The following is a 13,201-nucleotide window of genomic DNA, read 5'->3' on the forward strand; positions in this document are numbered from 1 at the left end:
GTACTCAATAATATTGAATACATGCATATAAAGACAACTTCAAAATACCCTTTTTTGGAAAAAATAGGGCTTAAGTTTTAGGAGGAAAACGAAGATCAAGGGAGCTTGAATTAAAATATCATGCTGGGTTGGACATCATGTTGACTATTGCAAATTATCTTGGGATATTTACAGAATAATTAGAGGTGTAATTCCATAAAGAAGAAACCTGAGCGAGTACGTGTCTGATACACTAAATATCAATTCAGTCTCCTCTTACAGATGTAAAATAATCTCACATTTCAGTACCATCTGTGCAGCAATTTCACTCAGCTACTTAGTAATCAAATCTGCTTAGCACAGACCATTATCGCTTAGCAAAAGCAGGTTACCAACCAAATTGCAATGTCATATATATTACCAGTCACCAGTTCTGCTTTTTATGGTGTTAAGCATTTTCATGTATTTAAACAGTAATCATTTAGTCTGGAAATGAATACTGTAAATTAAACCTAGAACGGTAAGAAACCCAGCTCATAAGGAGAGGAATTGTTCTCCAACTATATGGTTAGACAGTAATTTATGCAGCACTTATAATAAAGTCTGCGCTCTCTGAGAGATATTAAATGAGCCCAAGGTTTGGTCTATAATACATCAAAGTGTCCCTGTCTGCTCTGCAGGAAATTCTGTCGCACAATATTACTGCTTGGCTATAAGCACCCTTAGTCTTTATAATGCCCACTTATTTGTTGTTATTTAATGGGAGTATCATGTATACTACACCTATTTCAATTTTGAGTGTTGTTTGATTTAATATGGAACATTTTTAAAGACACTGGACTTTATTGGTAATTGTCAAAGACCAGTCTTTTTGCTTGGTATATCTCAACATTATGCACAAAATAACAAGCCTGTGAAAGCTTGAACTCAATTGGTCATTGAAGTTGCAAGTAAATGATGAAAGAAAGAAAAAAAAACCTTGTTGTACAAAACAGCAGATAGGAATAAAAGGCTTCTGGCCAGAAGTCTTTTATTATGAGAGAAATAACCTCTTTCTCAAAAACTACGTTACTTCAGAAGGAGCCGCTTCTCACAATGTTTTATACTATCAACAGCTCCCCATTCCTCATAACCATGGTAGGTTTTTCATGCCAATGGTTATTTTGAGTAATTACCAATAGTGTCCACAGCCTTTAACATTGCAATTGGTTTTTTTTTTGGCACTACAATTATACCAAGTGCCAATCTCACCAAAGAGCACAATAAACTCTTAGTTTGATTTAACCAATAGAGTGAGTGTAACACCCGGCCTCCAAACCACCACAACACAAACTTGAGAGACTGTGCTTTGAATAATATGTCTGCTGTTAATTTGCAAACTATTTGACTGATAATATTTAAATGATGTGGGGTTGCTGGTCAACGTAGATGCAAAATTAATTCAGCATCTCATAAAACAAAATGCTGGTAGACATTGCAATGGCCTTCTTTGAAATAGTGTACTCCCTGTAATTTGAAATCGCCCTTAAAGGCACTGGACTTGTTTGGTAATTGTCAAGGATCAGTACATGCATTCTTACTCGTGTTTCTCAACGTATCATTTAAAAAAAAAGACTCTGAAAATTTGGGCTCAATTGGTCAGCGTATATAGTTGCAAAAGAATAATGAAAGAAAAACACACTTGTTGCACAAATTTGTTTGCTTTTAGATGTCTAAGAAATGCTTCAAGCCTAAAGTCTTTCTCAGATTCAAGTATTTTTGTGAGAAAATAATCTGTGTCAAAAACAATGTTATTTCAGAGGGAGCCGTTTCTCACAATTTTGTTTATACTTTCAACAGCTCCCCCAATTAATCGTTACCAATTACATGTAATCATTAACAGTTTTTATGCTAAAAAAACCCCAATTATGTTGGGTAATTATATAATGCAGTGCCTTTAAACGCAAAGTGTGTTTGCAAGATCTACACAAACTACACAGTGACAGACGTTTGATTGATCATGTCATTTTAACGGGAACAAAAATTCAACAGGTGCTTGTAACACTTATACAAACTATTTGTATAATTGATGACGTAGTTGATTTGTATCTGCTCATGCGTACACGTCCGAGTCGCTGTGACGTTACAGGGAGGGCGCTCTTTAACATAATTTGCAGCTTTTAAGATAAATAATATTCCCGGTAAAGAAAATGTCCTTTGAAGATTACAATTTATTCTGTATTTTATTTCCAAGGATTTTCTCGGATTGCAATAATACACGAAAAAAAAACAAATAGTTGTTGTTAAAGTGGCCAATGGTATATGTTGGTTAGTGAATGGTCCGTGTCATGTTGATAGCCATGATTTGCAGTATCGAGAGTGAACAATTTAACTCCCAACAAAACAACAACTTTGCGATCAAGTGACGATGACATTTCTAATAGCATAAATGTCGCATCCTATATATGACAAATTGGCTCTGGGATGTGATGATCGTTATCCACTAATACTCACGACTCAATGTGACCAAATGTGACTTTGGGCTTAGCTGTTGGTGGTGTTTCTACCTCCACTGTGTATGTGCCATACATAATATCCGTTGTAGCAGCTAGAACACTTCCCAGTAAACCACTCATACCACCATGCTCCTTCTTTCCGGACACCATCTTGAACCTTAAGTTGGTGCAATCGGTAACAAGGATTCCTTAAAGGTTCACAGCAACTTCAATTGTATCTCAACTCGGTAATCGACGATTCCCTTTGAAGGTTTTATGCATGAAATTCAATTGTATCTCAACTCAGCAGTGTCGTCTAAACGTTGTGGTACTTCCTTGAAACTTTACGTTGAGAAATCTTCAAACAACAACATCATCAGAAGTGATACAACATGTAGTTTCATTTGAAACGTTATCATTACGATTTCAACCTGTCCTATGAGTAGACATTGAGGTAGAGTTAGATGGAGTAGACAACAACTGTCAAGTTTGTGTATCTCAACTCAGTAGAATCGTATAAACGTTCGGTTACTTCCTTCAAGTTTGACGTTAGAGAAGTCTTCAGAAATTCAGAAGTAAAACATGTATGTATAGTTCCATTTGCAATGTACATGTAATCATTGTCCTAAGAGTAGACAACAACTGTTAAGTTGGTGTATCCCAACTTAGTAGTATCGTATAAACGTTCTGTTACTTCCTTCAAATTTGACGTTAGAGAAGTCTTCAGAAATTCAGAAGTAAAACATGTACATTTCTGCAGTTCCATTTGCAATGTAATCCTTGTGAATTGCAACCTGCCCTATGAGTAGACAACTGCTTAGTTAACAAACTCCATCTTAGATGTTGACGTGACAGCAGTACGTATATTGAGATGATAACAAGAAGAAGAAGCTTATCTTCGTATGGATAAGGACTGTTTTAAGCTGGTTTACGGTGTATCCACACGTCGCCAGTTACATATGAGCGGTCACAGCACAATCCATGTCCTTCAACGGCCAAAAACCCCGCTAGTTGACGGCTGGAAATATTCGATGTCAATCACAAAAGTTCAAACTTCAGAAGGTTTACCAAAAAAAAAACACTTGATAATTCAAGAGTAAAATCCTGTGATGTCCAGTGCATCTGAGAGATTGTGGCTGTACTATTGTAGCAGGCAGTACCATCATATCTAATACCAGACTGGCTTTATTTGAGCAGCGGATTTATCCTTTGTTGTATCAATGTTGACCAGCTATGCTTCAATCGTTCACAAAACAGTTTTGTCTGAAAGCGTTCGCAAGAAATGTTTGTTTGAATAGCTATACGTTATTCCTATACTAACTAGAGCACAAGGTTGTGCATAATGGGTGCGTTCGTTTAGCTTCCCTGGGTCGACCCCGGTGTATGGCGTTTTTTTCCCCCAGGACGAACGTGTGCAGATAATTACCCACATTCGTCCTGGGGAAAAAAGACCGCCGCACACCGGGGTCGACCCAGGGAAGCTAAACGAACGCACCCAGAATAGCACCACCGTAATTTCTACCTCCACGGTATCACCAATAAAACACTTCACAACCCAATGTATTATAGTTACATTTTACTCTATAATAACATGATTTCTATAATCTTTGATTTTAAGTGAAACTTGCACCAAATTATGTGAAGGTTGGATCTTTTTAAAGATGAAGTTAATTTTCTTTTCGTTGTTGCACGACAGGTGCAGCGCGTTCGTAATGGAGCGTGTAAATGATTACGTAATGTTTTCTATAAATAGTACGCGAGGCGAGCATCTCCGCCATTCCTATGTTCACCAAAACATTGCGTTTGTGTTGATTTTTCTTGTTTATTTTTGAACTATTTAAATAAGGGAAATTTAGAAAAGAAAATAATTTTTCTAACGTAAGAATGGCATAAGAAAACCACCATTATGTTACACAGTGAATATAAAACATGTAATAGTTAATTCTTCAACTCGTCTTTCTTACAGAGAATGAAGATAGTGTCCCTGGAACTAGGCTTGGAAAATCCTTCAAACCTGCAGGCAATCTCAAACTATTCATCCTCAAATGAAAATATAAAATCTTAAAGACTAAAGTTCAAGCAAGGAGACGTTCGACCTATGAAGAGAGACGCCCGAACACGATCCGGCCCTCGGGACATCTTCAAGTAACATTCAATGGAAAACAAAATCCAGCGCTTTTTCTTTTCAGAACTAATTTATCCCGGGACATTCATGTGAGCGAAATTATAGTTAGAAATATATGGTGGAATTTTGTCAATTTGGCAAATATTCTGAACAACAATTCTGTGTATCATCACTAATTAGCTTGAATTTTTTCATTATCCATGAACAAGTGAAGGTTGTTTATAAAAACAAACAAAAAAGTTTTTTTTTTTTGGGGGGGGGGGGTTGATTTGGTTGCTTATGGACGCTGTCATCCTGAGGCAGCTTATCCACAATGATCAGAAAAATACTCAACTTCAATTAATCCTGATAACATTTCAACAAGTTCAACAAACACTTGCCATCCACATCGATAAATATTAAGTTATAAAAATAAAATGTAGTTAAATCTTACTCAAGGCAAACGTACGAACGTCAATTATATCCGCAACAACCAATGTTTGGATCGAAACATCTTAAAGAGAAACCTAGGATCGGGCTAAGATGTTTTGCAAATCATGCTTTGCATCCTCGCGACCCACGACTTGTTTGAAGACATACTTTAAGACAAGTGGATTTGAAACTTTGCATTGTGAAAATACGATATGGAAAGGTTTGCGGTAACACCATGTAATGACTATCTCTTAATGAGCTGGGGTGGTTCTGAAAAGAACCGTTGGTTTCAACTCGACGTTTCGATCAGTATGCTCTTATGGAGAAAACACTTTAAGACGTCAAACTTTGTTTGCATCTATGACATCTTAGCTTTTAAAGACTTCTTTAAAATAATTCGGAACTACTACTATGATTCATCCATATTTATAGAAAATAGCTTATATAAATCAACTACTCAGTCTAACAAAAACATAAAAGGAACCATCACTGACCAACGAGGCAAAACAACATTTTGTAGTCATTCCAGTTAAAGACTCTGGACACTATTGGTAATTGTCAAAGACTAGTCTTCTCACTTGGTGTATCTCAACATATGCATAAAATAACAAACCTGTGACAGTTTGAGCTCAATTGGTCTTCGAAGTTTCGAGGAAAGAAAAACATCCTTCACACATGAAGTTGTGTGCTTTCAGATGCTTGATTTTCAAGACCTCAAATTCTAAATCTGAGGTCTCAAAATCAAATTCGTGTAAAATTACTTCTTTCTCGAAAACTACATCACTTCAGAGGGAGCCGTTTCTCACAATGTTTTATACTAGCAACCTCTCCCCATTACTCGTTACCAATTGAGGTTTTTTGCTAATAATTATTTTTAGTATTTACCAACGGTGTCCACTGCCTTTAAATTATAATTAAAAGGCAGATGATGCACAATATTGTTATACAAATTATTAGTTCTTACGACTCGTAACTGAACCTCATAGAAGTGATTATTAAATTCCCATTTACAAGAAGAATAATTATGATGCCTTTAATGTATAACCCTTTGTCCTAAACCTACACTACACGCATTTGGTTTTTACCTGTCCTCAAATAATCACAAAAAGCCTTTCTCTATATACACGAACGTAAAGGTCACGTTTTGAAATGACAAGGGTTAAATAAGGGACTATTTTACAGTCAGCACTTGTACTGGCTTGCCATTACGACCATAGGACGCTACGGTTTCTTAAATGTGAGCATTAAGAAATTGCATGTGTTGTCATGGCAACGAACACGCATAGGTGATGTTTCTGTGTAACGTCGATGCGAGTGAATTAGACCCAAGGAAAACACAGACACCGTGGCTAATTCAGAAAAGGTTTGTTTCGGTGAAAATAAGTGATAACTTGGAAAATAATAATAAAAACACTTTGTCATTGTTGAGTTGAAATCAATATTATAATAAACTAACTGTCTAGGTCTTATAATATTGGATTTGTTCACAAATGCCACCGTGTTAGGTTGCATATTCGAATGTAATACAGAGGTAGCAACTGAACGATAATGTGAAATGAAAAGCCCCATGTTACAGGTGTTTCGGTTTAAAGTGACGTTGCAAATTTACAAAAAAGGTGGTTTTTACGTTCGGGCTTCATGACCCCTAATCTCGAGGTGCTAAAATGTTTTCGTGATATAATCATTTCAGACATTGTTTATTTTGTGTACTATAGTCCGTCCAGAATTTGTTAGAAACATGAACCAATTAATTTGCTCTAGACATTGTCAAGTATAAACAAAAATAGACACCCCCTTATAGAATACATTATTAACATTCCATTTTGCTTCTGTTTTTTTTTTTATGTGGGACTTCATCTGTTACTTTTAATAATTTAACGTTTCTTTGACACCTTGCCGTTTTCTAAAATTAAACATTCCGTTATTAAATCACAAGTAAACAAAAACATCGACTGCTAATAACACAAACAATGACGTCAACATAGCACCTTCACATCTTCGTTCTATTTTTATCTTCGGAATTTTTTCATGGTTTCTGCCATTGAGGTTTTTGTCATCGAGGGTCCATCTTTGTGCGTAATTTCTCAAAGACTCCTAGCATTTTACCAGGAATACCGATATTTTTTATTGTGTCATCTCAATTAATAATCGTTCTGTTTCCAAATTAACGACAAGCACATTGTGATTTTTTCTCAATTAATAGAGTTAACCTTTTTGCAGTGTTGAAACAAAAAATTGAGTTTAGAGGATTCTAAATCATTACACGGATTCTTGATTACCCTGAAGTAGAAAGTGGGCCTTTCTCACAAATTAATTATGTTGTTTCTCTCAAATATCACAAATTCGTCAAGTAATTTTGTCGGATATTAATTGTTGTCTTTGGTTTGCTTTCGTGTTAAACAATACATTTTCACTGCAATTTTAGAGTGTGTAATGTATAGCACATGCATATGAGTTGTCACCCTTTTTATGAACGAGGTCTGGGAAGGCGTATTTTTTCCCCCTTCCCTGCTTGCTACAACTGCACTGTCCGAAGAATGAAATAAAAATTGTATTTCATTAGGGCCTGTAAGACTGATAGGTTCTAAATAACGGTTGAATTACTTGGATGTGTAGATAGATATTATAATAAAACAAAGATGGCAAAAGACAGGGACGGTGTAACTCTAGCAGGACATAAATTTCTAAATTGACTGATGGCAATCTGAACAGGTGTAGAAGACGACAGTCTCATTTCTAATGTATTCTATTGTTTGAATCAGCTGACACACCAACCTTTGTTTCACCACGCGTGAACATTAATTAAGATAAGGGTAGACTAACCTTGGCTAGTTTTTAAGCAATGTTCCAAGAAAATGCTGTCATAGACAAAACCGGGCAGAATAAATTGCTGATGTGTCAACTATACACAGGTGATGAATTTATGATTAAAATTTGCCGTTCTGGCGATACAGACAAGGGAGAGATGGAGTTTAGTGATTTTACGGAAACTGCCCAGCTGATTTTAATTTCCGACAGGCTAAATTCAGAGATAATTGATAATTTATATTCTTAAAGGCAGTGGACACTATTTGTAATTACTCAAAATAATGGCTAGCATAAAAACTTACATGGGAACTAGCAATGACAAGCTGTTGATAGTATAAAACATTGTGAGAAATGGCTCCCTCTGAAGCTCTAACGTAACGTAGTTTTCGAGAAAGAATTAATTTTCCACGATTATTATTTCGAGACCTCAGAACTAGATTTTGAGGTATCGAAATCAAGAATCTGAAAGCACACAACTTCGTGTGACAAGAGTGTTTTTTCTTCCATTATTCTCTCGCAACTTCGACAACCAATTGAGTTCAATTTTTCACAGGTTTGTTATTTTGTGCATATGTTGAGATAAACCAAGTGAGAAGACTGGTCTTTGACAATTACCAATACTGTCAGTACAGTGTCTTTAACAATTTGGGTTTCGGATTTGAGGATAAATATACTACGTCATACATCGGAAGTAACATTTTTTCCCCTGTGCATTTCTCTGAATTGTGTACTATAATCTGTCACAGATTAAACAAGTGCACAGAATAATTTCTCCAAGATAAGAAATCGAATGTTCAAAACATCCATAACAATGCATTCATTTCCTCAGATCACCTCATCTTTTGGCTCTTAAGATTGAGACGAGTATGTGGCATTTTACAATTTATTGTATGGGTGGAGGATTAAGGAATTCTACATAGAAGTCAGTATAATCTCAGAGTAATATGAAAATAATAATTAGGATTGCACCGAATGTGCCTTGGTTCGTCTAAATCCCAGGAAATGAACAGCATTAAGGACACTGCACACTATTGGTAATTGTCAAAGACCAGTCTTCTCACTTTGTGTATCTCAACATATGCACAAAGTAACAAACCTGTGAAAATTTGAGCTCATTCGGTCGTTGAAGTTGCGAGATAATAATGAAATAAGAAAAAAAAACAATCTTGTCACACGAAGTTGTGTGCTATCTGATGCTTTGAGACCTCAAATTCTAAATCTGAGGTCTCGAAATCAAATTCGTGGAAAATTACTTCTTTCTCGAAAACTATGTTACTTCAGAAGGAGCCGTTTCTCACAGTGTTTTATACCATCAACATCTCCCTATTAATCGTTACCAAAAAAAGGTTTTATGCTAAAAGGTATTTTGGATAATTACCAATAGTGTCCACTCCTTTAAACATCAGTCTCATTTCATTTTTCTAGACATTATGTAAGCCGCAGTGGGCAGCATTGAAAGACGACAGCGAAACATGATTATGAAAATAAAAAATAGAATTACATTCCAGATGATTTCAAAGGGTAATTAGTAAACAAAAGTACAGACACTCAATGTAGTTTTTAATTACTCATTAGACTGAGAATAAAATTAAACAGCTAATCATAAATAGTGTTAAAATTGTAATCTCCATAATTGTTATGAATTATGTAAATCATTTTGTTATTATAGAGTATTTTTATGATGTAACTAGTACATGTTTGGGGCTACATTTAGGTGCCGCACAGTCGTCTGTCTATGGTGACGTCATTCTTGTCTCGATGTCTGAACATTACCTTCCTCCACCATTAAACAACAATAACTCAAACCCAAATATGTATATATCGAATAATCAAATAGCAGACTTCGATAGTTTAGTGTCATCCCACGTTAAGAATAATCATCTTGCCCGCATTACTTTTAATATAACATTACGTCATAAAATTGTACGCGTATCTATAAGGAAACCGCCATTAAGGGTATTAACAAAAGTACAATAAATGATAAATTAGAAATAATTTAAACAAGTACTCTGAATTATCATTGACATTTTGTTAATAACCATCAAACCCTGTTCCATTACGTAGAACGCACTAAACCTCCCTTCCATCCGTATAAGGGCCCTAGGGAGTTTATTATGCATGGAAATCACTGATGCGTGACCATGATGAAGCCACCATATTGAATAAGACATGAACGTGGACACGCATGACTGCGCAGATAGGCTTGCCAGGAGGGGCTATAGAGAGAGAGAGAGAGAGTTGTCGAAGAGTGGGATTATTGGTCAAGTTCTTAAGTAGAGGGAATTGGCCTTAGAGCTGTCTGGTTTTCTTTATACAACTTCCTGACCGCTTTTTATTAATAATATATCATCATCGAAGGTCAAGACGATGATGTGACGATTAGTTTTTGTCGATTGATATTATTTATTGTTTTTTTCCGCACGTGACTCTGTGACCTCTCTCAAGCCTTGTTGTTTTAGGCGGGAATTAAATTTCGCGTCAGCAGACAGCAATTTCGTTTTTGATAAGCGGAGTATTTTGTCTTGTATAGAAACGCTTTGCATCCTGGAATTTCAGTAATGTGAAGTCACCTTGATTAGTAAATATCTTATTTGTGTAGGGGGTTTAGATTTTGATGCTTAAAGACAGTGGACACTATTGGTAATTACTCAAAATAATTATTATCATAAAACCTTTCTTGATTAAAAGTAATGCGGAGAGGTTGATAGTATAAAACATTGTGAGAAACAGCTCCCTCTGAAGTGAAGTAGTTTTCGAGAGAAAAAAAAGTAGTTTTCCATGAATTTGATTTCGAGACCTCAGATTAAGAACTTGAGGTCTCGAAATCAAGCATCTGAAAGCACACAATTTCGTGTGACCATGATGCGACAAGGGTGTTTTTTCTTTCATTAATATCTGTCAACCTCGACGACCAATTAAGTTCAAATTTTCATAGGTTTGTTAATGTATGCATATGTTGAGATACACCAAGTGAAAGGACTAGTCTTTGACAATTACAACGAGTGTCCAGTGTCTGTAAACGTAATGAGTATTTTGAAGACATTTTTTATCCTGGCGGGTGTAATGTTTTATTAATTTTATCGATGTATGACGGTTCCACTCTGAGCATGTACTTTTTTCTGGCATAATTTAAAATAATTTCCAGCTTTTTTAACGACTGTTTTAAATCGTATAAAGTGCGTTGCCACAAGTATTCTCACGTGAATGACCCTTTACTATGTCAGTTGGTTTCCAAATTATTATAAGTTGATGGTTGCTTTGATGGGTTTTTGATCTTTCGCATAAATTAAAACCGTTGAATTAGAAGAAAAAAATAATTGTACATTTGACTGGATTGGTAACACACCCTCTATGCAATACGTGTCTGTATTAAAATGAGCTGCGAGTTTATACGGTGGGTGTTAGACTCAATTATAACTGCAACACATGCGCTCCATTTACATGTGATGCAAATTACTATATGATATGTACATTTTATTCATGACATTCTTAACATTAATAATGTGAGTTTAGAATTGTAAACAAGCAAGTATGGTGTATGTTATTACAAAATACAGTTAGATACACGAGAATGGCTTGGAAATAATTCGAGGACGAAAAATAAACACTAAAATACAGTATATTTTATCCCAAAATGGCGTCACTAATGTTCTCCATTGCGCATGATATCTATACGGCTTATTAGTGCATCCATCGCGGTGTACACACAGTCTACCTAACAACAAGCGTGCGGCCTTTATTTGTTCTGTCTCTGCCGATTGCACATTTCCTTATTAACATTTTGAGCATCACTTCTTAAAATCATTAAGAAGAGCAGTAGTATATTCGCCTTAGGCAAATGGAAATAGTTGTTTATGTCAGGGAGAAAAAAGACGCGCAGTGGATGGGAGTGGCTTATTGACATCGTTGCAGATTACAACATTTTTACGAAAATATTTCATGATTACTAAAATGGAGGAACACCGGACGTAAATAGAAACGTAATACTTACGACTTCTGAAGAACACGACTGGCGTGATCCTCATTACGTAGCTTATCAAAATCCATCATTTTGGAGAAGGGGAATATACGCCAGTTTAGCGCTGCAGTCAAATGAGATGACAACCGCTCTCTTCGGAATGTTCATTTACCAAGGTAACCGATCCAAAAAACATTGCTGACGACTGTGATGAATCGTCCACATTATAATGTTTTTATACTGAAGTCCACTGGCTCATGTATGTTTCATACCATATTAACTGATGTTTCCACGATTCAATTGATGCATGTGGTTTAGAATTTGGTGATAAAATGGCACCATATCGCTGATATGAAGTAACAGTGATGCGCTAAAGTGACTCTCTGCAGCTGCAATGCATCCAATGCTTTCACGTCCAATCGATGCAGAGTTGTCTCCCAATACTCCGCTGACCAAATCAACCACTGGTGCCCTGCGTTAACTACGACCTATATGGCGTAATCGGCCGGAAGCCAGCCACAGAGTCAACGTTGAAATAAGGCCAATTTCTGTACAGGCATGACTGATGTCTATAATGAGTTATTTTATCTCCCTTAAATGCGCTTGCAGTCAACTGAAGTACAGTCATTAGAATTGTACACAACATATTTTTTTGAGAATACAACACAAATGAGGGTACAAATAAAGTGCAAAATAACCCTCCAAATGGAACATAGGAAACACTCTAAACACGATAAAAACAGCACATAAGATGTACAAGAAAATGTATTCAATTAAACCGCAGTACTGTATTATCAATGAATAAACATTACAAAGACTGGGCATATTTTAGAAATTGTGTTCCCAAAATTTGTCACAACAACAGACGACCTATAAAGCTTTCAAATGTGGAGGAAAATCGTTTCTCAATCGAGAGGATCAGCGACACTGTAAATGTATAATATTGAGGTAAAAATGGCACTAGTGATGAAGAATATTAATTTCGTTCAACATTGACATGAGTTATTAGAGCTCTGTGAATAAATAATAACTACAAATTTCACCCATTTCTGATACAATACCAATTCTAATATTTATAAAATGGCACCGATGATAAGGAATTATTGTTTGTGTTTTACCCTACATCGACATGAGCTAAGTGCACTCATGCTCTATGAGACCTTACAAATAAATGTGCTATACTTGTCTGGGATTCTACCAAATATAATGTAGAAAATTGTTTCATTTATCAATCATCAACTGCTACAACTGTTACCCATTTCTGAAACAATATCCATTCTAATATTTATAAAATGGCACCTGTGACAAGGAAAAGGCCTATTATTTGTGATTTACCCTACATTGACATGCCTCGGATTCTACAAATTATGAAGAGTGATACTTCAATTATGAATAAATACTAGCTAACATTTTCACCCATTTCTGAAAATGTGCATATTTGTGAAT

General features: G+C 35.7%; 1 protein-coding gene across 12 annotated transcripts in view; it reads right to left on the reverse strand.

Annotated features, from left to right (window-relative positions):
* LOC117303065 (voltage-dependent P/Q-type calcium channel subunit alpha-1A-like) overlaps positions 1–12,150 on the reverse strand; it is a 126,227-nt gene extending 114,077 nt beyond the window's left edge. For 4 of the 12 annotated variants that reach the window (XM_033787124.1, XM_033787126.1, XM_033787123.1 and 1 more), the window contains exon 1: positions 2,473–3,602. In XM_033787124.1, coding sequence (XP_033643015.1) covers positions 2,473–2,624 — 152 coding nt within the window. In that variant the 5' untranslated portion in view covers positions 2,625–3,602. Of the gene's footprint in view, positions 1–2,472; positions 3,604–11,788 lie in introns of those variants that run through there. The other 8 variants (XM_033787125.1, XM_033787122.1, XM_033787131.1 and 5 more) reach the window with 5 other exon arrangements.
* Positions 12,151–13,201: the final 1,051 nt, after the last annotated feature.

Source organism: Asterias rubens, chromosome 19, assembly GCF_902459465.1.
Source record: "Asterias rubens chromosome 19, eAstRub1.3, whole genome shotgun sequence".
Taxonomy (NCBI): domain Eukaryota; kingdom Metazoa; phylum Echinodermata; class Asteroidea; order Forcipulatida; family Asteriidae; genus Asterias; species Asterias rubens.